General features: G+C 42.5%; 1 protein-coding gene across 1 annotated transcript; it reads left to right on the forward strand.

Moving 5' to 3' along the window:
* Window positions 1–178: 178 nt before the first annotated feature.
* Window positions 179–15,354, forward strand: RCN1 (reticulocalbin 1). Its single transcript, XM_079971180.1, has 6 exons — window positions 179–621; window positions 6,608–6,801; window positions 7,655–7,833; window positions 9,294–9,354; window positions 12,557–12,756; window positions 14,043–15,354. Exons 1-6 carry the CDS (start codon window positions 380–382, stop codon window positions 14,148–14,150), a joined length of 984 nt encoding a protein of 327 aa, XP_079827306.1. The 5' UTR covers window positions 179–379; the 3' UTR covers window positions 14,151–15,354.
* The last annotated feature ends 11,378 nt before the right edge of the window (window positions 15,355–26,732 follow it).

The following is a 26,732-nucleotide window of genomic DNA, read 5'->3' on the forward strand; positions in this document are numbered from 1 at the left end:
GCCGGCCCAAATTAGGTCACCCCTGTGCGTTCCTAAAAGCAACACTTTTCCAGCCGGCCTTGTGCAATTGGGGGTGGGATCGGGGGCAGGAGTGCGATCCCAGTTTGAATCTTTTTTAAGTGCATGAGGGGAGGGAGAGAGAGAGAGAGAGAGAGAGAGAAGGCGAGGGGGCACGTTTGCTGGTGCTGCTGGGCTGGGAACTCCGCTTAAGCACGTGGCAGGCTTTTGCATAGAGAGGAGCCCGCAAAGAGGCGACTTGACCCTCCACCGCCTGCTAGAAAGTTGCAAGTTTCTGCTTCTTCGGTTCTTTGCAGTGCCCCGACGTTGCCGCCCCCCCCCACCTCCTGCACGCCAGATCGCCCTTTGCCCGGTGCACACAATGGGCTCTGAAGCCCCTCTCCGCTACCTCGCGGCGGGGCTGCTGCTGACGCTTTGCACCCGGGGGTCTTTGGGCGTCCCCACTTTCAGAAAGGAGAGGGGAGTTCACCCGGAGCCCGAGCTCAGCGATCGGCAGCACGAAGACAACCAGAGCTTCCAGTACGACCACGAGGCCTTCCTGGGTAAAGAAGAAGCTAAAACTTTCGACCAGCTCACCCCAGAGGAGAGCAAAGAAAGGCTGGGGTAAGACCGACCTCCTCCTAGTCCCGTCCTCCCCACATAAATTACTTGACCCGGTGAAAGTTCCTTCGCTTTATTCCTCTCCCACCCATCTTCATCTTCCCAAAGTGGAAAAATAAAAAGGCACGCCTCTGGAGTTTAAAACCAAAAGCAAAACCACGCTCTACGTAAAAAAAAAAAAGTTTTCACTATGTCAGGTTGTCACTTTTAGCCCCAGGGAGTGTATTGTGAGTTCGACAGAGGGTGCTAGGTTAGGCAGAGACGGGAGAAATCCCAGGATTTGCTGATAACGTGGCAGAGGGGAGCCCGCCCCCCTGAAGCTGCTTGGAATGGAGGGAGCGCGGAAGGGAGGGGAGAGAGAGATGGTTTCATTCTGGGAAAGTGCACTTGTGCGGGAAAGGAAAGGCGCTTTCGGATTCTGATCGTTCCCCACTTTGTGCAGTCGATTAAAAGCCGGTGGCGGCTCTTTTGAGAGATCACTTGGCCATAGCCGCTATGGGAAAAATGGTGATCAGGAACGATGGCACCTGTTGCAGAAAAACAAACAAGCAAGCCAAAGGGTACTTTGTCATCTTAAGAGAGCAATAATGTTATTGCATCTTAAAAGTCTAAGAATGTTATTAGGCTTTCGTGGACCGGAACCCACCTCATCCTATGCATGGAGTGTAAAGTTACAGTCAGAAAGTGTCAAAACAAAATAAAAAAAATCCTTCCAGTAGCACCTTAAAGACCAACTAAGTTAGTTCTAGGTATGAGCTTTCGTGTGCATGCACACTTCTTCAGAAAGTGTGTGTGTGTGGGGGTTATTACTATAAAGAATCAGATTCAAACAAGGTCTGGTGACAAGGGTAAAAGAAACCCTAATCCAAGCAGGTGTGCCCCATTCCCAACTCAGTTATAATGTACTGATAATGAATGGGCAAAATTTCATTTAAAACCCCCCAAAACTATCTGTTAGAAATCAGTAGGGATGCTTTTCGGTCCCTCTTGAAGTTTAGTAACTGGCTTGAAAGTTGTCATACTAAAGCCAAAAAGGTTTAAAGGAAGACTGATGAGTTGGAGTTTATAGATGAGTTGGGCACTATTGGACTTGGGTGAACAGAGTCTGAGAGTGCTCAGATCACTACAGAAAATATTTGCCCCTTTTTAAGGTTCATTTAATTGCTCTACTTTGCCAATCCAGTATCAGTTTGGGTGTGCGTCACACCCATATCGACTAGAACAATCTCCCCTGCAATCCTATTGATTTATTTTATTATTATACTTCTGCTTTTTCCTCTAAGGAGCTCAAGCCTGCATCATGTTTATCTGCAAATCAATCCTTTGAGTGACTGGATTGACTGGCCCAAGATCATATACAGTGGTACCTTGGGTTACATACGCTTCAGGTTACATATGCTTCAGGTTACATACGCTTCAGGTTACACACTCCGCTAACCCAGAAATAGTGCTTCAGGTTAAGAACTTTGCTTCAGGATAAGTACAGAAATTGGGCTCCAGCGGCGCGGCAGCAGCAGGAGGCCCCATTAGCTAAAGTGGTGCTTCAGGTTAAGAACAGTTTCAGGATAAGAACAGACCTCCAGTACGAATTAAGTACTTAACCCGAGGTACCACTGTGAGGTGTTTCGCAGCAAAGTGGAGATTTGAACCTGGGTCTTCCCAGGCCTAGTCCACCACTCTAACCATTACACCACACTAGGTCAGAGCTGGGATGGAAGGTAGAGGAGTGTAGGTTTCCCTTAATGATGAGTGAGTGCTCCAGGCTCAGAATGCAGTTGGCACACAGGTGCAAAGTGAGGCTCTGCTTCTGTCCACCTCTGAGTTGTTGGGGGGGGGGTAGGGGGGGTTTCTTCTGTTTCCCCTTCCCAACTCTGGGTTTAGGAGTAGAAAGAGGAATAGATTTCCCTCCTGACCTAATGCTGCATTTGGGGAAATAAAAGGAATGATATCTGCAGTAAAGTGGTAAAAATTGGTGTGAAAAGCACAATAAAATGCTATTCATTCTTCCCTGCTAAATCCCTTAAAACAGGGGCAGGGAAGCCATTAGGGTGTTCCCAGTACAAACAACCAGGGCAAAATCTGGTCAACTGATGCCATTGTGATGACATGCGATTGAGAGGTTGGTGGTGCTACCCATCTGTCAGGCTGGGGTTGCAGATCCAGTTCTCTACCTGTGCCTTTCTTAAAAGGGAAAAAAAACATCCTTAATTTGCTCGGCACCAGTTTGCAAACTTGGAACACTGAGTAGGACAATGGAAGGAAGAGTTCATTATGCTGCGTAATTTCTCCTGCATTATTCTTGCCATTTTGTATTTAGGCAATTTTATTGGCCCCATGGGATAAACATTACAGTGGTACCTCGGGTTAAGTACTTAATTCGTTCCGGAGGTCCGTTCTTAACCTGAAACTGTTTTTATTTTACCTTAGACTCTCCTTGTCTCCTCTAGGAGATGAGGGCAGGATTGTTCTGTCCTATTAAAATTATGTTAATAAAAACTCTAAAACAAACTAACTTCCACGCACAAAATTAGATGCCAGGTAGGGACATTCTAGCTTAGTTTTCTCCCTGATATCTACATGTTTATTTGCAGGGATTTCTTTTTTTAATGGAAGAGCATTCAGTTATGTAAGTTCCCACTTGCAGTCTGAGGTAGTACAGTGATACCTCAGGTTAAGAACTTAATTCATTCCGGAGGTCTGTTCTTAACCTGAAACTGTCCTGAGGTCTGTTCTTAACCTGAAACAGACCTCCAGAACGAATTAAGTTCTTAACCTGAAACTGTTCTTAACCTGAAGCACCATTTTAGCTAATGGAGCCTCCTGCTGCCGCCGCGCCACCAGAGCCCGATTTCTGTTTTTATCCTGAAGCAAAGTTCTTAGCCTGAAGTACTATTTCTGGGATCTTTGCGGCCTAGATCAAATGGTGGTCCCATGTTAACTGTACAGTGGTACCTCGGGTTACATACGCTTCAGGTTACAGATGCTTCAGGTTACAGACTCCGCTAACCCAGAAACAATACCTCAGGTTAAGAACTTTGCATCAGGATGAGAACAGAAACCATGTGGCAGTGGCACTGTGGCAGCGGGAGGCCCCATTAGCTAAAGTGGTACCTCAGGTTAAGAACAGTTTCAGGTTAAGAACAGACCTCCGGAACGAATTAAGTTCTTAACCCGAGGTACCACTATACTACCTCAGACTGCAAGTGGGAACTTACATAACTGAATGCTCTTCCATTAAAAACAGAAATCCCTGCAAATAAACATGTAGATATCAGGGAGAAAACTAAGCTAGAATGTCCCTACCTGGCATCTAATTTTGTGCGTGGAAGTTAGTTTGTTTTAGAGTTTTTAACATAATTTTAATAGGACAGAACAATCCTGCCCTCATCTCCTAGAGGAGACAAGGAGAGTCTAAGGTAAAATAAAAAACAAACAAACTAGCAAACAATCTCTAAGTAAGCATCAGAAAGTATCAAAATTCAAGTTCACAATGTTCATAGCAGCCAGAAAGTTTTGTATGCTGCTGGGAGAAGCATTTTATCTTTGCTTGCATAAACAATAAAACAGTGCTAGTCTGCCTCAAATGAATCTTTATAGTTTGTTTCTCCAGCCAGATGTGGATTATTTGTTAATTTTTCCAAACTCTCCAAACTGTCTTCTACCAATTATTTATTTGTATTTTTATGTGACCCACCCTGTGGTCTTCAGATGAAGGGCAGTATACAAATAAAACAAACAAATATTAACGTGGTGCCCTTTAGGTCCTTCCAATATTGAGCAACAACTAAAAGGTAAAAGGTAAAGGTACCCCTGCCCGTACGGGCCAGTCTTGACAGACTCTGGGGTTGTGCGCCCATCTCACTTAAGAGGCCAGGGGCCAGCACTGTCCGGAGACACTTCCGGGTCACGTGGCCAGCGTGACATCGCTGCTCTGGCCAGAGCCAGAGCCAGAGCCGCACACGGAAACGCCGTTTACCTTCCCGCTGGTAAGCGGTCCCTATTTATCTACTTGCACCCGGAGGTGCTTTCGAACTGCTAGGTTGGCAAGCGCTGGGACCGAGCAGCGGGAGCGCACCCCGCCGCAGGGATTCGAACCGCCAACCTTTCGATCGGCAAGCCCTAGGCGCTGAGGCTTTAACCCACAGCGCCACCTGCATCCCTTTTTGAGCAACAACTACCGTACTCTAAAAGACGCACCAGACCATAAGACGCACCTAGTTTTTGGAGAAGTAAAACAAGAAAAAAAATATTCTGAATCTCAGAAGCCAGAACAACAAGAGGGATAGCTGCGCAGCCTGCATTCGCTCCATAAGACGCACACACATTTCCCCTTACTTTTTAGGAGGGAAAAAGTGAGTCTTATAGAGCAAAAAATACAGTAACTGGGCAGCTGCAAGACAATAACCAATAAAGGTTTGAAATGACAGTCCCTTTTGAGATTTTGAAAAACGTTCCAACAGAACCATTTCCAAAAATTTCAATAGTTGCTGTCCAGTCACTTTAGTAATTTCTACAAAGGCCACAGTATAAAACTGCAGCCCTTTTTCACAAGTCCCCCAAATAAGCTAGAACGATCCTGGTTCCTTACATCCTCTCCAACATAGCCTCAAGTTGGATATCTTCATTTGAAACAGTCTCATAGGAGTCATATACATTGTTTGCATAATTTTTAATGTTTGTTCCCTTGTGCTTGATGATCCCAATTTAAATGGGAATTTTAACCATTAAGGATTTCCAGCAATTCAGGCAAAATGTTCCAGTCTGACTCCCACATTTGTCTCAGGCCCTCTGCAGAGTCCACATCAATGATAAGAAGTAAATTATCAATATGGGATACCAACCCCTTCCCTTTGCCATCAGAGCTCATGGAAGTTTTTGATCATGTGAACTCCCAATTACAGTCTGAAGTGGGACAATCAACATACAAGTTTGCTTTCTATTCTAAGCCTTTTCAGAAAATTTAACTTTTGTATGCTAACTCTGACTTGCCAGCCCTTTTCTATCTCATTGGAACAGAGAAGAGAAGAGAGATGTGTATGAAGAGGGGAAAATCATAGCAACACATAGGAAGTTGTCTTATTTAGGGTCTAAGTTTAGACCTTTGGTCCATCTAGTTCTAGTTCAATATTGTCTATGCTGACTGCTACTTGTAACCTGCCACAGAGCAACGGTAGGCTGGAGAAGATTTAAACACTGTGCTGACTGCAATTTGTAATACAGTAGTGTCATTTTGCTACAGTAAGCAGAGAAGGGGAGCTGGCATGCATATTGCATTTCTAAGCAGAACATTCTTCTCTAATGATAAATGTTTCTGTGGTTTTCTTTCTCCTACTGACAGTGGGAAAATGTCACATTTTCCAGCAAGTGTGGAAATGCAGTTCCACATGCTTGATCAATAATATTCCATTAGAAGAGTTTTTGACAGAGAATGACAAGAACAATCCAACTGTGACTCAGAATAAGTTGTTAGCTATATGAAACTCCTTCTCTTCCCCAACACACTTTCTGAGAGATAGTAGAGAACAAATATTCCAAATGCCCACCTTGAAAGGCCCTGGGAGGGTGTTCTTGGAAGATAAAAATCTGTGGAGAAACTTCTTCTGACTCTTACTGATCTGTCTTTAAATTCAGAACTTCTAATATGTGGCTGGCAACCAGTGTTACTTAGAATAAACCCACTGAAATTGATGAACATAACTAGGTCCATTTGCGGGAGGCAGTGGAAGACAGGAGTGCCTGGTGTGCTCTGGTCCATGGAGTCACGAAGAGTCAGACATGACTAAACAACAACAACTAGGTCCATTAATTTCAATGTGTCTACTCCTAAGTACTCAACTTAGTTGAGTACCACACTATGTCATTTATTCAGAAATGGGTCATCATAGGTACAATTTGGAAACCCTGTCTCTCACAAACATAGTTGTTCAAAAGAACCCTGCAGAAATCTTTCAGTTTCTAATAATCCAGTTTACTTTTTCCATTACTGCAGGAAAATTGTTAATCGAATTGATGATAACAAAGATGGCTTCGTCACCACAGAGGAACTGAAAAACTGGATTAAGCGAGTGCAGAAACGCTACATCTTCGAAAACGTGGCAAAAGTCTGGAAGGATTATGACCTCAACAAAGACAACAAAATTTCTTGGGAAGAATACAAACAAGCCACATATGGCTATTACCTCGGTGAGTAAATTTGAGAGACAAAATTGAACCGGCATACTTGGGAATCCCAGAGTGATAGCCAACATGTTTGCCCACCTGTCCTAGGATGTCAGGAAATCACAGTTCAATGGAAGAATCAGAAGCAAATGCATAGTTTGCTCCCGATTCTTCACTTTCAGCTGCAGATGTGAAAGGAGAATCTTGCACTGCTTCCCATGCCTAAAGCAAAGCTTATTTACATATATAGCGCTGAAAGTAAGCCCTGCTTGTGGCAGGATTCACCTGCAGTTAGGGACTCCTGAGTGGAACCAGTTCTGGCAGGACTTTTATTTGGCAGAGCCAGGGGAAAATGGTTTCTGGTGCGCTTAACTAGGCCTGTGGGGCCAGATGTTCCTCACCTGTAATGTGAGTACAATCAGGGGCACAAACTAACTTTGCTTAGAAAAAAGAGACTACTTTACTTGTTTTGATACTATTTCTGGAGTTATTATGACATAGCAAGTGTTCTCTCCCTATGCTCTTACTAGCTTTGAAAGGGGTTAGACAAATTTGTGGAGATTAAGGCTATTGGTGGCTACCAGCCACAATCACTATATAGTACCTCCAAATTCAAAGGGAGGGTGGCTCTGGATACTAGTTGCTAGGGAGTGATAGCAGGAGCAGTGTACTGCACTCAAGACCTGCTTTGGGGCTTCACAGAGGCATCTTCTTGGAAGCACAGTGCTACATGAGATAGACCTTTGGAGTGATTTCTTCCTTCTAGAAGGGTTCAGGTCAGATTCAAGTTACATGTCATCTGTAGGCATCACTCAGGCCTTTGTTACATACTCACCAGTCCTGTTTGTCTCCATCTTGTCTTATTCTGGTTTTCTAGAAAACCCAGCCGAGTTTGAAGATGCAACAGAGCAGCACAATTTCAAAAAAATGATGCCCAGGGATGAAAGAAGATTCAAAAGAGCTGACCTGGATGGTGATTCTGAAGTCACTCGTGAGGAGTTCACAGCTTTCCTTCACCCAGAGGAATTTGAGCATATGAAAGACATTGTTGTTCTAGTAAGCAGCAGAAAAGCCAATCTCCTTTCTTTCGGTTTCTGTTTATTAAAGAGGTTTGAAAGCTGGCTTCCTCATCTTTCAGGGCAAGGTTTCCCAGACAATAGTCGCCAGCTATTTCAACAGGAAGGAAAGCTGTTTAAATAATCCTGCTTTGGTTATTTAAACATGACCTGCTTGGTGACCTCCCTAATATGTTGATCAATATCACATGAATAGCTAGAAAGCTTGGAAGCAAAGTGGTAGGTTAGGCCTGAACCAGTTTTGCCCGGAATGTTGTCATCTTTAAGTATGCTGCTGAGCACTTCCATCAGACAAGCAACCTGATTTTATCATACTACATTGGCTGACACTACAGTGTGGGGAAAATTTTTTAAACTGATTTTGTAGCTAATGCAGCATCCTGTGTAAGTCAATGCAACCAGAACTGCACATTTCTGTTGCACCTGCCTTTGGTAAACCCTTTCAGCCTCCTGGAGGCACACCACTGCTTCAGCAAGACAACGCAGGTCCATTGTAGTGGCCTATGAGATGAGGTTTACAGAGTTGCCTATGCCCCATCACCACCTCGCTCTTCCTCAGATGTCCCTTATTCAGGGACTTGCTAGGACACAAAGTTTCTGGACCAGGTATGGGGAACCTGTGGCCCTCCAGATGTTCTTGGACTCCCCCATAATATGGCTAATGGGCAGCGATAATGGGAGCAACATCTGGAGGACCAGAGGTTCCCCATCCCTGGTCTGCACTGACTGGAAGCAGCTCTCAAGGGTATCAAGACAAGATTCTTTCCCAGCCCTGCATGGATATTCCATGGAGTTAACCCAACACCTAATGCATGTAAAGCATGTTCTCGGTTACTAAGCTACAGCCCTTTCTTAGTTGTAGGGACTGGGTACATCATTCCTGATTTAGATGACAGAATAGAATTCTTTTATTCTAGACCTTTGTTTATTAATTTTATGTTGTGAACCACCCTGAGATCTATGGGCATAGGGTGGTAAACAAAATAAATAAACAAACAATAGATTAAAAATTTATTTTATTATTAAGCTTAGAATAAGCTTTTCTTTAATTTCATAAGATATTAATTCATTTATAGCAGTCCCTATCGCTTATCAAGGTTTATTGTGAAGCTATCTCTCTCTCTATATATATCTGCAGGACATGTTCTATTTTAGTAGTTTGGCGGATTTTTAAATGAATACACTTTTATGAGTTTGGGGGTTTACTTTTGGGGGATTTTTTTAAGCTTAGGGATAATATTTTCTCTTTGTCAATATTATATCATTATTGATATTTCTCTCTCTCTCTCTCTCTCTCTCTCTGTGTGTGTGTGTGTGTGTGTGTGTTAAAGACTTCACCCTTGATGTAAAGTGACAGCTCAGAATGAAATGGTTTTATAATCAGTTTGGGCAACAAATACACACCTCTGCAATGACAGCTTTTTTCCCTTATTGTGACAGGAAACCCTGGAGGACATAGACAAAAATGAGGATGGATTTGTGGATCAAGATGAATACATTGGTAAGCTGCAGCAAGGGGATTTCCAATGTTTATTATTTTATTTTAAAAGTTTTATTATGCCTAGTTTGGACAGTCTTCTCCCCAAGTCAAGGGGAGAAAGAGGCATGTGACATTTGTCATGTCTAGTTTGGACCTCAGATTACCAAAGTACATGGCACCCTCTGTGGTTCTCTCAGTGGAAGTGGGCGCCTTTGGAGTGCTGGTTGTGTCAACCCCATATATTACAAAAAGGGATGTTCTGGATGCATAACAATGAAGCAGGCCCCTGTTGATTCCCCTCATGTTCTTGCATTTTCAAAGCACCATTGGCATTTGCCGCAGAGTGCTTAATGTTGTTCAGTACTAAGGAGTTAATATGAGAGAAGTAATTCTTGGGGCACCGAGGCTTCCCTCCCACCCCCCAAGTCTCTCTAAAAGCCATCCAGTTTCATGTAGATGATTTTTGTTTCCCCAAGTTTCCTTCTGCCTTTTATTCCCTTTCCCACTATTACTCGTTTGATTCTGATGTTATTCACACAGACACTTGCTGGCAGAGACAAGATGCAATGTTGCTCTGGGTCCTTTTTCTTCCCATACTTCTGAACCTAGCATAAAAGATTGTGATTGTATCGTAAGAGGGGGATCTTGAAAGAGTTGTGACTTCTCCAGCCTTAGAAGAAACCTACTGAGTGAAAGGCATTAGGGCCAAAGTTCTCCTTTACATTTTAATTTTTAAAAATATACGTTTCTCCATCAGGATGAATAACAAAAGGTGATAAAGCAACATGGAACCTTATCAAAATGCCACATCGATAGCATAACAAATACAACTCTAATAGTAAAAACCAAAATAGAGATGCAGTTTTTTGTCTTTGTAGAAAAAGAGGGTGGGGGGCTTTTGCTGAGGGTGCTTATAACTATTTGAGCCTCTGAAGGCAAGAACCTGGGTCAGTTGCTCGTGAGCATGAGAAACGAGGAGTGAGTGGACAATCCCTGGTGTGAGACAGAATGCAAAATGTTGCTGAGGCCATTTCATTGTTTTACTAATTTGTATGTGCTTATTTGCTTTGCTCAGGTATTTGACTAAACTGGAAATTCCAATTGTAGTTTAGCTTGTTTTATGATGGAGCCCTTAGTCTGCTTAGTCTATTCACTGGACTGGTTTTGATGAATTCTCTTAATTTTTGTACATTGGGAGGAACATTATGATCATTTGTCTGCACAAACACTTCTGCTTGCTAAACGGAACAATCTTTCTCAGGGTTCCAACCTCCCCCAGAGCCCATAGGGTGTGGCCCATACAGGAAGAGAAGAGGGATGGAAAGCCTGTTGCAATAGCAGGACTCGTTGTGCTAGCTCACACTAGTGCAATTGCTTAGTTGAAACTGGCCCATTTCTATAAAAAAAAATATATATATTTTTATTATTTTATTGTTCCCTGTTCTGGGATTGAAATATTTAGTGAAGAGCTGGTTATAAAATCTTAGACAGACAGACAGACAGATAAATGATAGAAAGAAATATGGCACATGGAAGAGGTAAAGAGAGTAAGTAGCAGGTAGGATCTTATTTTTTCCACTTGAGAAGTATAGTCAGACTTCCATAAAAGTTACGGATAGCATGTGGCTTCTTTCCAATACCTGTGTGAATGACGAACAGGAATATGCCTTTTCCTGCACTGTGTGCAATGCAGTGTGTGATGTGCACTCTCCACCAATGGAAGCCCTCACTAATGGTTGCCCACTTCACATGATTTGTCCTTCCTCATGAGAAATTATGAGATTCCACCTTCCTTGCCTACAGAACCACTGTCATTCTTTTACATGTGTGGAGGAGAGGAGAGGATACTCTTCCTTTATGCAAAGATTTCTGCCACTTTGACCAGCAGCTGGACAGGGCCTAGATATTGGTTCGTCTGTTTTTTTGTATTAACTTTCAACAGCACTAAGGCTGTATAAGCTTGCCAATGGCCAGGGGGATAATCCCCATGTAGATCTCAAAGTCTGACAGATACCATCAGCCTCCACGTCGGTTTTCATTACCACCATCGTATGGCTTAATTGAGCATTACAAATACGTTGACAAAAGTTAAAAGCCCACATCACTTTTTACTAGACTGCCCACCGACAAAAATCCTGATGTAAATCATTTATGGTATATCAGCAGCATGAAACAAACAAACAAACTGTACATGTAGAAGATGTTTGTGCCTGCTTATCTGGAGCCAGTTCTCCTCCTTTATAGGTGAGCAGTGATATTCAAGGCCAAGTTAATTGTGCCCAGAGTAGATGGTATGATGGGAATGCAGCTTTTCTTCAGGTGTTTGGCTGGAGCATTGCTCTCCATCTTTTCTGGCAGGTCTTGATAAGGTAGTGCAGAAGTGAGCAAGCCTAGGCCTGTACTTAATGTGGCCCTTTAGGGCTCCTTATATGGCCCCTGGAACTTTCTTCAGGCCACACTCCTCAGTGAGCCCTGCTTTTCACCCTGAATGTTGTTTTCTGGCTGGAATATGTCCTTGAACTTTGCTAATGCCTTTTGCCTGCCTAGATAGAGGAGAGGGAGGCCTGGTGAGCTGGAAAAGCTTCCCCACCCTTGAGGTAGCAGAACAGTTATTGAATGGTATGGGCGTAGTGATAACAGTGAAGGTACTAGGCTGATAAGTCATAATTCAATAGGTAACTCATAGCAGTGTTCCATCTGTCTTCACGAGGGTAATTTACGCAGTCAATAGCTGGAAAATGACACCTCTTTCTAATACACCATATATAATGACTTGTATCTTCAAAGATGCACTCAAAATTACCTACTAAGTTGTCCTTATTGGCCTTGCATCATCTTACATTATTTCCTGCTCTTCGTGTGGCCTACAGCTTTGTTGTGGAGAGGAAATTGCAGATCAGAGTAGCAGATCTAGCTTCTAGGAAAGGGGAAAATGTACATATGTTGTGTGATATATTTAAGCTTGTGGGGGTTGCCTCCTTATGGTGGTGATTGGCATTATTACCCTGACAGCAGCTGGCACAGCAAAATGCTGAATGAAGATAAAGACAAGATGGGCCTACCACCAAGCAAACATAAAATAGGCATAGAGAGCAGGTCATCATTGTGAAAGTATTTAGAGTGAAGCCTCCCCTCCCCAGGATTTATAACCAGGAGAAGTTAAGAATGGAAGAAAGTGTAACAAATAACAATAAATAATAAACATGACGCTGTTTCCTCTCAGCTGATATGTTTGCGCATGAAGATGGTGGTCCAGAACCTGACTGGGTAATAACTGAACGGGAGCAGTTTGCAGATTTTCGGGATCTCAACAAGGATGGGAAGATGGATAAAGAGGAGATACGACACTGGATTCTCCCACAAGACTATGATCATGCACAAGCCGAAGCTAGACACTTAGTATATGAGTCGGATGTCGACAAGGTACTTAGTTCTTTCACAGAGTTCATGAATGGTAGATTATTGGTTTACTTGCTGCCTTTTTATATAATGTCAGCCTACCAAGAGTCAAACCTGAAGGACTCTGTAAGGAGATCACTAAAAAAATTGATATAAATATGATAACATTAATGCCACCCACTGATCATTCAGGAAACACAGAAAATTTATGGTGGAAGTGGTAGAGATCCAAATGTTAGACCCAAATGATAAGAGTTTACATTAAGTGTTCTAATTCTGAGATCAATGTGTGGTCATATTTGCATCGAATTCTGAGTGCTGTATTAACTTTTCATATCAGTGGAAGTGTGCAAATAAATTCCACAGAACTTTCAATGCCTACAAGTCATGATACCTATGTGCTACCTCCATATATGCCTTTGGATTACCAGTTATTGGTGAGCGGCAGCAGAAAAATGTTGGTGAACCACATGGGCCTTTTATATGATCCAGCAGGGCTCTTTTTCCATGTTCTAATCCTGCCATTGTAATGAACGGGGAAACATTTTATGCTGGAGGAGCCCAGATATTCACATCAAACTCCATAATATAGAAGAGGAATGGGCTTGATTGTTTCAGAGACACTCCCCACTCTGCAACTAAAAATATGAAAGATAGTGGTGTAGGCTGTGTTATTTGATTGATATGTTTATATTCCCTGCCTTCTCCCACATCCATGCCTATCCAGCATATAAGAGAAACAGATTCCAGGAATGAAACTTGATAGAGTAAAATCTTTATAAACTTTATAAATTTATAAAGTTAAATCCTACAAATACAAATCTAATATGTTTAAAAAATCCAAGGGCAGCCTAAAATTGACATAAGATAATCCAGGGTAATAGACCAGCCTCCACTACAAATTTCAAAAGAGTGCTCTTGTTTAGTGTTCCAGTCAGTCCGTCATGTCCCCCTCCAGGGCACTATTCCATCTTCTTTTTTTTGGCCAACAGTCTGTCAGCATTCTGAGGACACATAGTCTTCATTTATATAATTTTGGTGGGGATGGGTGTGTGTGTGTGACTAGATACTTTTATACTTTGGTAAACCTCAGAGCTCTACTGACATTTGGTTAAACACAAAGAGTGCTTATGTTGCCCACTCTTTGAGTAAATACAGCTTACGAGTATATTGCCTCATGCCATGAGGGTCTTTTCTTAGTGAATCACAGAGCAGAATAAAGTTCTGTTGTTTTTAGACACAGCACTCAAACCCTTTAATAGACGCTCAGTTTAGATTATACTAAAGATTTTCATTTCTACCCCCTCCAGGACCACATGTTAACCAAAGAAGAGATTCTGGACAACTGGAATATGTTTGTTGGAAGCCAAGCAACAAATTATGGAGAAGACCTCACAAAAAACCATGATGAGCTATGATGTTTTTTGAAAAGCAAATACACTAGAGACTTGGGTCATGTTTTCCTGTATATAACCAAAGTAATAGTGGCTATTTTAGCAGATTATATTTTTAATAAGGCTATTTTTAGCATTGTTGAATATACAATAGGTTTACCACTTTTTTAATTGCACATTTTTATTATACATTTCAGTATAATTTTGGAGATGCACTTTTCAGTTATAGCTTTTGATACACTTTCACCTCAGCCATAAATACTCAGACTTGGAATTCTCACTGACATTGGTGAGACTTAGCTTGTAAAATGTAGTATGGAAGACGAGTAGCCTCATAGGATACCCTTGTATGTTGTTGACCCACACTGTATCACACTGCAAGTGTGTGTGTGGCAGGTTGCTAATGGTTCAGTGCTCCCTCATAACACATTCAAAAATGTCAGGCTGCAATTCTGTACACGTCTAGATGGGAGTAACTCCTGTTAAATTCGGTGGGACTTCTGAATAGACGCATGCAGGATTGCACAATAGGTAGGATAGTCTTCCTGCCTGGTTTCCTTTGGTAGAGGAGACTTTTTCATAAGGACAGAAGAAGAACTGTACTGAATCAGGCCATCTGTTCCAGCATCCTGTTCTTGCAGAGGCCAACCAGCTGCCTATGGGAAGCCTTGAAGCAGGACCTAAATGCAACAGCACTTTCCTCCCTTGGGATTTCCATGTGTACAGAGTTTGGGCTTTCCATCCATTTCCATGGCAGTGGTGGCTTTCACATACCCTTGTGGATGGAGAAGTCCTGGGTGGAGGAAACTATATGAATGGTTGGAAGCTCCTGCCTTGGCTTAAAGACATCGTCCTAAATTAGAACCAATAAATCTCATTGGCATTTGAAAGACAGCATTGCCACACGGTGTGATGTATCTGTTCAAACAGCAGAGCTGCTCCTTTCTACACTTTCCCTGTGTTTGGTAGAGCGATCCACTTCATATTTATGAAATGGGTTTTGCTGAATATTATGGGTGGATAGCAGTCATTTCACAGTGGAAATGAAGACACACCGCATTTCCAAACTGGACCTTTTGTGAGCATTCAAGAGCCTTTGAAATTTGTATTAAATTTCCAGAGAGGCTATACAGCACAAGATTCTGAGTTTGTTGTATGTGTGTATATACACATGCATTGCCACTTTAAGGAGGTTTTATGCTATCGGCTAATAAAAGCTTTTAATTTAGGGGCTTAGAGAGGAGCTGTATTTCAGAATGCATATGAGCTGTTGCATATGATACAATTGCATTTTTGCCTGTATTGACTTGAAGATACGAATGATAAAAAGTATTACATCTTTTGGATAATTTAAAGGTCTTAAAGTGGAAATGAAGAAGGGTTTCACACAAAATCTTAAAATGCTAGTTTGCTCATGCCCTGATGAAATTTTCCTGCCTGTGATATCAAGTGGGGAGGAAACATACAGGATAAGAATTGTAACATGCAATGTAATTTATATATCAAGGGGCAGGGTTTATCCCTTGCTCATCCCTGAGAGCTGTGTAAGAGTAAAACTTTTTCCCATTTCTCCCCCCCCCCCATCTGCAACCTAGACTAAGAATGCCTCTTTCAAAAATGGCACAAAGCTGCATTTTGTGAAATGCATTGTTAGTGACATGAAGGTGAGAAGTGGAATCGCTGCAAACACCACTGCTCTCTCTCTCCCCCCGCTGCAAGAAACTCACACTTTTTTCTGGGCAATGGGTGCAATAAGGGGATACACTCTGTGGAAGTGAGAAAGCTGAAGATTACTAGCTAGGCAAACCAATGAATGGTTACCAAGCCCAACCACAATTTGTGGAATCTTGCTGGGGATCCTTAATTTGGCTGTAGCTCCCTGATGTAGGTCCCATATATGTTTGGAGATGCTCAAAGCAACTGTATAGAGTAGAAAGAAGGTTTTTAGAGAGGGCTCACTGACAGATTCTTGTTAGAGCCTTAAGTAAGGCGATGCTTACTTAATTTTAACAATAAAATAGCCTCATGGATTTATTTACTAGAAGAAGAAGAAGAGTTTGGATTTGATATCCCGCTTTATCACTACCCAAAGGAGTCTCAAAGCGGCTAACATTCTCCTTTCCTTCCTCCCCCACAACAAACACTCTGTGAGCTGAGTGGGGCTGAGAGACTTCAGAGAAGTGTGACTGGCCCAAGGTCACCCAGCAGCTGCATGTGGAGGAGCGGAGACATGAACCCGGTTCCTCAGATTACAAGTCCACCGCTCTTAACCACTACACCACGCTGGCGCTAGACCATTCTCTGCACAATAGGTGTTAGGCCTGCTGGAGTTTTCCATTGCCCTGGCCTACCAGATCCCCATGTGCTCAGCCCCCCACTCAAATGTGTGTGCCCCTGAAGATTGGTGTAAGGAGCTGAAAAGGCAGTGGGGGAAAAAATCCAATTTTGGATTTTAATCACTTCAGTAACACATTGGAGCCTTGGTTATAGTGTAAGGTGATTTTATTTTTTTAAGGAGTAAATCACATTTCCTAATTGGACTAACCTTGAAATATTTTGGTAATCCATACTTAGGCACAATCTGTTTCGACTAGAAACTAGCACTTGTGACCCACAAAGCAATAAACAGGCAGGCAGCTGTTACTACTGCATGCTTTCTGCAACTTCAGTAACAGTGAATATGTGCAGTGTACTAAATTCTCCTTTCAAGCTCAATGCACCGAGCAAGAGTAACTCTAAAAGAGACTAGGGCTCCTGGGTTTAAATTTAACACTATTTAAGGAAAGCAAACCTTTGCTAGGGGACATAGCTGTTAACATTGTGATTTTTCAAGCATTAGGGTTCTAATGGGGTTTGACTGTTCCAGAGATAACATATTTTTTTCCTAGGTAACATATATCAAGTCCGATTACGAGCAAAAGCTACAAAATTTTACTGTAATGTGAAATACTGTAATGTCAGATAGCATTATTTATCTGCTTAATATGACAAAAAGCATTAATTGCTGGGAGCCATGATTCAGTCCAGCAATATGGAAATCCATTTTGTGCCTATCTCATCAGTTGTTGCAGAGTTTTCCTAATGAATTGTGATGTGAGATTCTGCTGGGAAATGTGTTTGTCTCTCCCCCCCCCCCCCACTTGCAGGTTCAGTATGCTCACTGTTGTGACATAGATCCTCCATTAACTAAATGTTTTCATTAAGGTAGTGCCACGACACATCACGGGCGCATCTCTTTCCTCTTTGATATCTGGAATAGCCGTAATCATTACTCCACATGCAGTTTTAATTATTAGGATTTACCAAACGGACTAAGTGGCTAATGCTCATTGTTTTAAAAGTCCCTCTTAACTATTCAATCAGATTAAATGTGTCATCCATTTCCAATCAAGGTGGTATGCATATATCCCACAGGAAAGGGAAAATGCAGCACACTCTGATCTAATGACTTTTACATAAAGGTTGCCTTAATGCTTTACATTTTGCAACACAGAAACTGATCTTAATTCCCACTGAAGTCAGTGGTAAGTTTCTCATAAAATTGAGGAGAGGAGCAGAAACCACACCTTCTTCCTGGTTAATAGTGATCATTGACTATAAGAAAAACTAGTTTTACACACACACACACACACACACACACACAAACACAAACGTTTGACCTCAAGTGCATTCACCCCTGTCCATATGATCACAATGCTCACGTAGACCCCATTAACTGGACGCATATTTTGATGTGGATGCCTGGAGGTGGTGGTCACGACCACTTTGGCCACACCTGCCACTGCTATATGGCTCCCAGAGGGTTGGTGAAAAGACAGTAGTGGCCAGTGTGGTGGGGCAGAATTCGCCTTCACCCACACCAGTATTGCTGCAACTTACCTGGTGATGTAGGAGCCAACTCCTAGAGGCCAAAGGGGCTTCATCCCTCCAATAACATATTTGAGGAGGCTGCCCCCTCCCAGTGGCGTAGCGTGGGTTGTCAGCACCCGGGGCAAGGCAAGTAATTTGCGCCCCCTAACCCGTGGATTTGCGCCCCCTAACCCTAACCCCCAGATGTTGCGCCTGGTGCGGCCGGCCCCCCCTGCACCCCCCACGCTACGCCACTGCCCCCTCCCCAAGTTGAGGGACATTGCCATTCAAATGGTGTATGTGCACCACACCATGTGATTGATTATGTGGGGTGGGGCTTACCTGCCCCTCGATACTTTATTCAAATTGCATCCCCTGCCTGGTGTGGGGGGTGGTGTCCACCACTCTGCCCAGCCTATAGCATCCAGGTTAGATGTAGCAACACCAATCAGGAGGCTGGCACAGCTTATGCCCCACCACATGGGGGACAACTGCTAAGAGGAACTTAAAAGGTTCCCTGCATTATACAGCCAGTGAGGTGATATTCTTTGTCTTATCATTGGTTTTCTTAAAAATTATTTCTGCTACCCAGAGCTTTCGATCGGCCCCATCCACCCCCTTTGCAAAGAATGTTAACCATGGGATAGAAGTGCCTCTCATCCATGCGGACAATGGACATAATTATGCACCCGTGTTAGAGGTTACCTTTAACGCCCTTTGCAATCTGGCTGTATGAGTGGAATGGATTGTTAAAACCCAGAGAGTCACCAAATCTTGCACAGGAAGGATGAATGGTCTAATTCCAAATAGCATGAAGTGACTTTGTAGACAAACTGCAGAAGCTTGCCCTCCTAAGGGTTAAACTAGGTGTTATGTTAACACAGTGTTTTAAATTGTATATTTAGGATTCATCACATCTCTCTTGCAGGGGAAAAAAAGCTACGTGGGCCTCTAATCTGGATCTGAAGTGCAATGTTGGAAGTGAGGTTCCTTCCCACGCTATTTTCCTGTTCAAAACTATCCCTGAAGCTGCTAGATTCCCCCAAAGCAGTACGGTTAAGAAAAGTATATTGCATTGCTTTTCCTTGTAGATAAATGGAATCTGTTGGTCTTTATCCACTGAATTGGAAGTGGAGAGGAGGGGAAATTAGCATCCCATCAGAAAGATTAGATTGTAGGACAGGTAAACGTAACTAAATTAGAATTACCAGATTCTTTCTGGCTACAGAAGTCAAGTGGATACAGAATCTAGTGCAACAACTGAGGATGACTCTCAGACGCTAATTCTGAATGGCTGCATGCAGATTAAATGGATATTTTTAAAAACAGTATTTTTACATTTTGCAAGATAAGTCACATATCAATGTGGCCAAATAAACACAAATGCATTGGACATGTTAGGCAAGCATATGCAAACAGTATTTGACATTGTGCTATTTTGGATGTTTGTTTCCCGGGAAAGAATTGGCAATATACTTCTAGGTTGCATTGAATTTTACATGCTCCCTTTTGCAAGATATATCAGCTACTCAAATCAGAATGCTACATTAACCACACATTTAAACAAAAATATTCATAATAGACCTTAAAAAAAAAAAGAGTGGAGAGGCCAAATCACAACAGTGCAACAGATTAACCCATATTTTGCTATTCACTCTGGTTTTACACTGGCCCAGCTAAAAAGTTCATAAATTTGGGGGGGGGGGAGAATGCAGGCTAAGTAGGAAGCTGCCTGTCGGTGTGCTTGCTGTGGATAAACCAAGTCAACTACCATGTGCATATGTCATTCTGCAAGGAAGCTGTTAAAAAAGGTAAAGGTACCCCTGCCCGTACGGGCCAGTCTTGACAGACTCTGGGGTTGTGCGCCCATCTCACTTAAGAGGCCAGGGGCCAGCGCTGTCCGGAGACACTTCCGGGTCACGTGGCCAGCGTGACATCGCTGCTCTTAGGGAGAGCCAAAATTAGAATGGCCTTTTCCAAGAAGAGAAGGAAATGAAGGTAAGGAAAACAGCAATTCTTAATAGAACACAGTTGCTTTCTTAAAGAGAGTGGGGGAGTTACAATCTGATCCCTTAAGCCTTTGCTCCTGGCAATTATGTGCTTGATCAATTGCTATATACAGCATCTAGAAAGCATTTTGACAACCACAGACGATGCCAGTGAAACTTAAGCAGGGCTTCAGCTTAGAGATCTGTTTTTAGTCTAGGGCTCGATCCTGGAATATGTGCAGAGGATAGGACCTCGGAACTATGTGTAGAAGACTATTCTATCATAAATGAATTCCCTTTCTCTCACACATGATGAAGTACAGGAACCACTGTCCTGTAGCGCTATCCTACAGTTCTAAGTAGTAGGTATATGAATGAATGAATGAATCCATATGTCATATTTTTGTATACCGTATAGACATTTTAAAATGTTAAGCAGTGTAAATATGTGTTTCAAAAAAGAAAGTTAATTACTGGACTCTGTGCTTCCCAAGTTTTATTATGCTGAGACACTGAAATGCTGTAAGTTTCACCAGAGCTATTGTTGTCTACATTTTACACAAGCTTTCAGCTGGTGATGGAAATTATTCTTGTTCCTAAGCAATGCTTAGGCCTTGTGGTCCAATGCATTTCAGAGATGACAAATATGAATTAAAGATCACCTCACAGAAAGGTAAACTGTGAAAGTTCATGGCTCTTTCCCTGTTAGAATTATTGAAATGGCAATGTGAAATTTTAAAAGATTGGCAATTTTTGAGGGGGGAAATCGTAGAAGGCTATTATTGCTTATAATAATTTGTATATACTTTTAAGTCACTTGCATTCAAGCTTCTGACTTACGTCTTTGAAATGCTTGTGACAGTCTAGAATGGATTTGCTACTGAGCTGTAATTCAGTGCAGATTTCCTATTGCTGCAAAAGAGAAAATGGATTTCTCCAGCTCCTATTCAGCTGTAGCCTTTCTCTCTGTCCCTGTTGAGCATGAAAGAGAAAGGTAACAGCCTTACAGCAGCTGCTTCTCTCTTTGCACTGTGGCCCTCAATTCAGGTAACTGGTGCAGAGGCAAAAGAGGAGTGGGAGTTGCTCTCTTGTTCCCTGTACAGGCAGTATAAATCATCCCATGGTGGAGTCCCAAGGAAGCCTGGAGACCAGATGTCATCTATGCAAGAGCACAAAAAGAAAGTGGGAATGGAAATGTAGAGAAGTCTTCATTGACATCCTACAAGTTCACATAGTTCAAGCAAGATCCCCACAGACAAGAAAGAGACAATTATATTGCCATTAGTTCAGAAACACTGTGGGAAACAGAAAGCGTATGAGGAAGAAAAGATTTTTAAAGAAATAGTTTAGGAGACCAAGTTTCAGAGGTGGCAGGAAGAAGTCTTTAAGCAGGCACAGCAGATAAAATATTTAAACAGCCAGCACATTCTTAGGCATCCTGTTCCTATGCATGTTGCTTTTGAAATGACTAAAGGGGCTAACTTCTGCCATTTAGTGTGCAGCCTTAAAATTTTACTTTTGGGATAGGCTTCCAGCAAAAGATTAAAAACACATTAAAACATCAGACATTAAAAACTTCCCTAAACAGAGCTGCCTTCAGATGTCTTCTGAACGCCAGATATTTGTTTATATCTTTGACATCTGATAGGAGGGCGTTCCACAGAACAGGTGGAAGGTGGGAAGACCTGGTCTAGAAAGATATTCTGAAGTTTTAAACTGCAGTGTCCACATGTCATTGTCAGCATTGAAATGCCATTTTATATTCTTCTTCTCATATTAATCCAGATTTCTGCTTTCCATAGAAACACACACACACACAATCATCAATGACATGCTATCTGAATAAGCTGTTTGCAACATCAAGTTCTTGTCTGAGAGCTTCCCTGGAGAATAAATTTCTATGGCTACAACCTTACCCACCTGCTCCTTATGCTGTTCCGGGTGTGTGTGAATTGAGTGTTGGTATCTGTCTGCTCACTTCTTCAGCCGGCTTCCCACCTGAGTGATGCTCTTCTGCCTGCTGAAAAGCGTGGATGGAATGCCCACCAGTGGTACCTGCACTAGAGAAAACCAGTGGGAAATCCTGGAATGGGACTTCCCAAGGTCAAGGCAGAACCAGGCCTGAAATAGCCTTCAATCCGCTGGATCCAAGTCACTCTTAACGGCCAGAACTGGCCTGCATCAGGCCTGATCTGCACGAAGCTAGATATTAGACAAAAAAGAGTCTCAAATGGAATTGGGAATATGGTACACTCTGGAGGGGTCTACTTCCCCCTTCTCTTGCTATTCTTAAGGAATATCAGCTCTCTCCCTCAGCAGCTATTATTATTGGCCTTGGGAGGGTGGGTAAATCAAGTACTGCAAGGGGCCAGTTGCATAGCTTTTTTTGGGGGGGGGGATGCCACACCCTTGAGGAGAACTCAGCATTTTCACACACACACACACACACACACACACACACACACACACCAACCTCAATACTTTCTGCAAATTCTTCCTGTTGGCCCCGAAGACTGAACTCCAAGGTATTACCAAAATGGCCCTATAGATTCCAATGGGAATTGAATAAAGCCATTCCAGTGCAATTTACTTCGCCCCCACTCCAGATCCCAATCGTACAACAAGTCATTTAGGATAACTTTAGTTGCTGGTTATTCCCACCACTACCACTTAGTGTGCAACGTAAGCACCTCTGAGATGTGCCATACAGAAAAGGCCTCCAAATAGCGAAATCTCCATGGGGAGGGACTGAAGTTAATATAGAAAATTCTGTATGAAGTTAACAAAATATGCATTACTTTGTTGCCTGTGATGAGGGCTCTTAACGCAACTCAGGGGACTCAGTACTAGGCTGATGGAAATCGACATGCCTCCATTAGCTTCAATTCTTAATTGGCTTAATTGAATTCCGTTGGAATTTGATGGGTTTTTCGAAGCTGCTAATATCGTATGTTACAGGAACTGGGGCTGGTGTATAAAGCATCATCTCAATCTCTCCAGCAAAGGAACTAACCTGATTTCTGCTGTAGAAATGGCAGATGCCCAAAAGCTTGTTGATGGAACACTTACTGGTCCAACTGTATTCTTAGCACACTTCCTCAAGAGTCACAAGAGACCCCTGCTTCCCACCTTCCTCTTGATGTGTCCACAGGGGCAGGGGAAAGCAGCATGCTAAATTGGTCAGGAGAATATCTCCCATATCCCTCTTCCCGCCCTTTCCTCCCCCTTCTGTTCAGTCAAGTTTCTTGAGCTCCAAAGTTCATATAATTTGCCTGAATGGAGAATGCTAGAGGCTAGATATGGGGATAGGGCACATAGACTTTCCTTTCTTTGCAACAGCCCATCATTCTTATTGTGAACATGGGAAATGGGTGCAAAATGGATTCCTCCATATCAGGGATGCTGTGGCAGTGGATTTCCTTTGTCGGCCCGGGCGGGTGCAGGCTTAGGTGAGTTTTGGGAACCCTTCCAACGCTATGATTCTTTAAGTCCTATACAAAGTCTGCAGCTGTGCTGGGAAGGATCATGCCCTAAGTATTAGTTTAGAAAGGTAATCTTCTAATGGCATTTAAAAATCAGTGAATACCTCTTCAAAAATTGCAGCTACTATTCAAGAAACATTTACTGACATTAACTATAGAAGACGTATAGCTTTCTGTAATTAGTGTGCACCCTTTAGATGTGGCTAATTACCTCTTATCAATTAATTTTTTCTCATTAGAAAAAAAAATGAGACTGTAGTCATGAGAGAGAAACGAGAGGTCCGGACCCATACGGCAGCAGAAAATTCAGCTAGATAATGTCTCCGATTTGGTTAATTCCAGGTGACTATCGGGTTATTCAACCTAGGAGAATTTAATGATTCTGGACAGTTCATGCAATGAATGTCCCTGTAAATCATTCATAATTACAAACATAAAAATTAAAAATCAGTCTGAGGAGAAAGATAACATAATATTAATGATGGAGGGCAATAAGCTAGAAATGGACGGCTTGGCCTTTTAATCAAGGACACACTGATGGGAGACCTGTAAACCTTATAGGATTGTATTGGAAATTCAGAACTATATAATTTAATCAAATTAAGTCATTAACTAAAGGTAGATCCCATATTTTTCTCCACAAATAAGTGGGCTTTTCCTACTGTCAAGGAGAGTCTAATCTATTCTAATAGTTTAGTTTTGCTTCTGTTCTTCTTGAAAACTGGGATCACTGAGTTGAGAGGAACTATATACCCTTTAAAAGGACCTAGGGTCAAATGAAACTCTATGGAACAATAATTCAAGGTAAAATTTCTTAACTTATGCCTTCAGCTCATAGGTTATTCTGTTAGTCTGTATGGCTGATAACAAACTTTGTCCAGAAATCTACATCACAAATTCTGTGTCCTTGAGCTGAAGCTGCACCAGTGGCGTAGCATGGGTTGTCAGCACCCAGGGCAAGGCAAGTTATTTGCTCCCCCTAACCCTGAGTGAGCCAGGTAGGGGCAGAGAGCTGCGAGTGCGAGCGCCCCCCCCCCATGTTGCGCCCGGTGCGGCCGGGCCCCCCCTGCACCCCCCACGCTACGCCACTGAGCTGCACCAGCCAACCAAGTAGGCTCTTGTCTGAACGCAGAGGAGAAAGAGAATCCAAGCGCTACAAAACTGTAATAACTCATTAGTTATATACCAATGTATTCCAGACATCCAGTGTGACACAAAGTGGGCTTTGGAATTAATAAATCTTATTCTGAACTTGACAAAAGATGGGATATTTTATATTTACAGTAGAAAAATCAGGTGGCTATGGGCTAGTTCACACAATGGTATTTACATGCCTCCAGAAGCCTCCAGATGCCTGTAACAGTAATAGGTCGTCCCCCCATAAAGGCAGCCACCGACTTGCAGTTTAGTGCACATTTACTGTGCCATTGTAGAGGTGCCATCAATAGACTGGTTGGTTGGTAGAGGTTGTAATGCAGTTGTATGCTCATCACTTGCCAGCCTTTGCAGAGCTCTTTTCAGCCCACATTTCAGCGCATCCATTTGGTTGTGTGTATTAGGGCTATGCACTGAATCTAGCTGAACGCCAGATCCTTTTTAATTTTTTTTTTTTTTATATCCAAAGGCCAGGTTCTGAACTGAAATGGGCTGATCTGAGCAAATTCAGGTTTTGACTGGATCGGATTAGAGCCAGGTCTGATCAGGCAGCCTAGGAAGGGGAATAGGTACACAGCCCTAGCAGGAATCTTCTCCACATACAACCTATTAAGTGATCAGTTTTCAAGGGGGTTAATCATGTAAGACATATTCTATTTTTAAAATTCCCAGTGCAGAAATACCCCCAAAGTAGTACCTGTAGGCTTTAATTGCCACTTGGGTGCTTTTGATGCCATTCTCAGTGACCAAACTGTGTCTCCTCCTTGCCAATTGAAAACATGTCTCCTTCCATCTGAAACATAAAACTATTGAAATCTTTCTGCTGTAGCATATTTATAGGATATCGGTCTTTGTTTTACCCTGTAAAATAGTCAAGTGTAGTCACATTAACACATTTCATTATAAGTTAGTAAAAATGAAAGTTAATATGACCTGATCATAATCATCCATGACAGAAAGTTCCTAATACGATAAAACTTTCATATCATATTAGAAGGAAAAAAGTCTGTTCCTGCCTGTTCCAGGTCACTTTCAATGTTGCCCTCGAGCGTCAAATAATTGCACGCATTTGTCTCTCTGTATAAAAAGAAGTCCCTTACAGAATTCAATGGAAAACTGAAGATATTATACTGCACATCACCTTTTGCATTCTCAGAATAATTAGCCCTGTACTAAATTATCAACAATTCATTAATTAGGTTTAATTTCCCTGGGATTTGAATTCATATCAGACATATCAGCTTCAAATAAATGTTGGGATCCATGTTTCCCACTTGCAAAAAACATCAGCAGGAAGCAAGGGTCTCTGCTTATTTTACTTATCTCCTCAGAAAGAGCTCCTCCCTTCGTGGCTCAGGGTCCAGTTGATCATGAGAGCTCCTGAGAAGATTATCCGGGCTTGAGGTCATTATCAGTGGAGTCATTAACCAGAAGTTTGTGTGCTGGGTTGCACCACTATACTGTTTTGTATTTAATACTGATCAGAATTTCACTGAATAAACATTTTAATAAAATACATTTTTCCGCTTCCGGCAGAACTACAGACATGATAAGAAGTGCGAGATAACCCTCCGGGGGGTCTCGAGCGGTGTGGGGGCTATTTGAGAGGTTTCGCGAAGGCTACGCGGACCTCGGAACCTCGGGAAGAGATCCTGAGGGGTGCTGGTACCCAGCGGTGCCCATAGGTGCTCTCTTGCTCCCTGGGTCTTAATAATAGACTCAGGGACAGGATTGAGCTGCGGGCACGAAGGGGGAGCAACTTTAAACCCACACCGTGAAGCCTCAGACTTCTTATGAAAGCAGTTAGCTTCCAAAACCAACAACGAATTCGGACCTACAGCTGACGGAGCTAATCCTAGCACTGCTTTAAAACTTGAAATCTATTAGAATTCGGTGAGTTACGGGACGCAGAAATGGGAGTCCGTCCTGGACAACTGGGAGAAAATGGCGCACAACGGAAGGTTGGAGGAAGGAGGAGAGAAAAATAGTTTCTGCTGAGTGAGTGTTACTTTTTAAGCCCTCGAACACGAACTACAAAGTGTTGAGGCAAAGCTACTTTTGAAATGACTACTGGGGGGAAAGTACTGTAGATGTCTTTTGATCGGCTTGGGACGGGTCTCTGTCGGACGGAG

Source organism: Podarcis cretensis, assembly GCF_951804945.1.
Source record: "Podarcis cretensis genome assembly, chromosome: 1".
NCBI lineage: Eukaryota > Metazoa > Chordata > Lepidosauria > Squamata > Lacertidae > Podarcis > Podarcis cretensis.

Excerpts from the sequence above, each read along its gene's own strand:
- RCN1 (XM_079971180.1), top strand. The coding sequence starts at position 380 with ATGGGCTCTGAAGCCCCTCTCCGCTACCTCGCGGCGGGGCTGCTGCTG. Across the intron at positions 622-6,607 it reads GAGAGCAAAGAAAGGCTGGG|GAAAATTGTTAATCGAATTG; the intron begins GTAAGACCGACC and ends CCATTACTGCAG. Across the intron at positions 7,834-9,293 it reads TGAAAGACATTGTTGTTCTA|GAAACCCTGGAGGACATAGA; the intron begins GTAAGCAGCAGA and ends TTATTGTGACAG.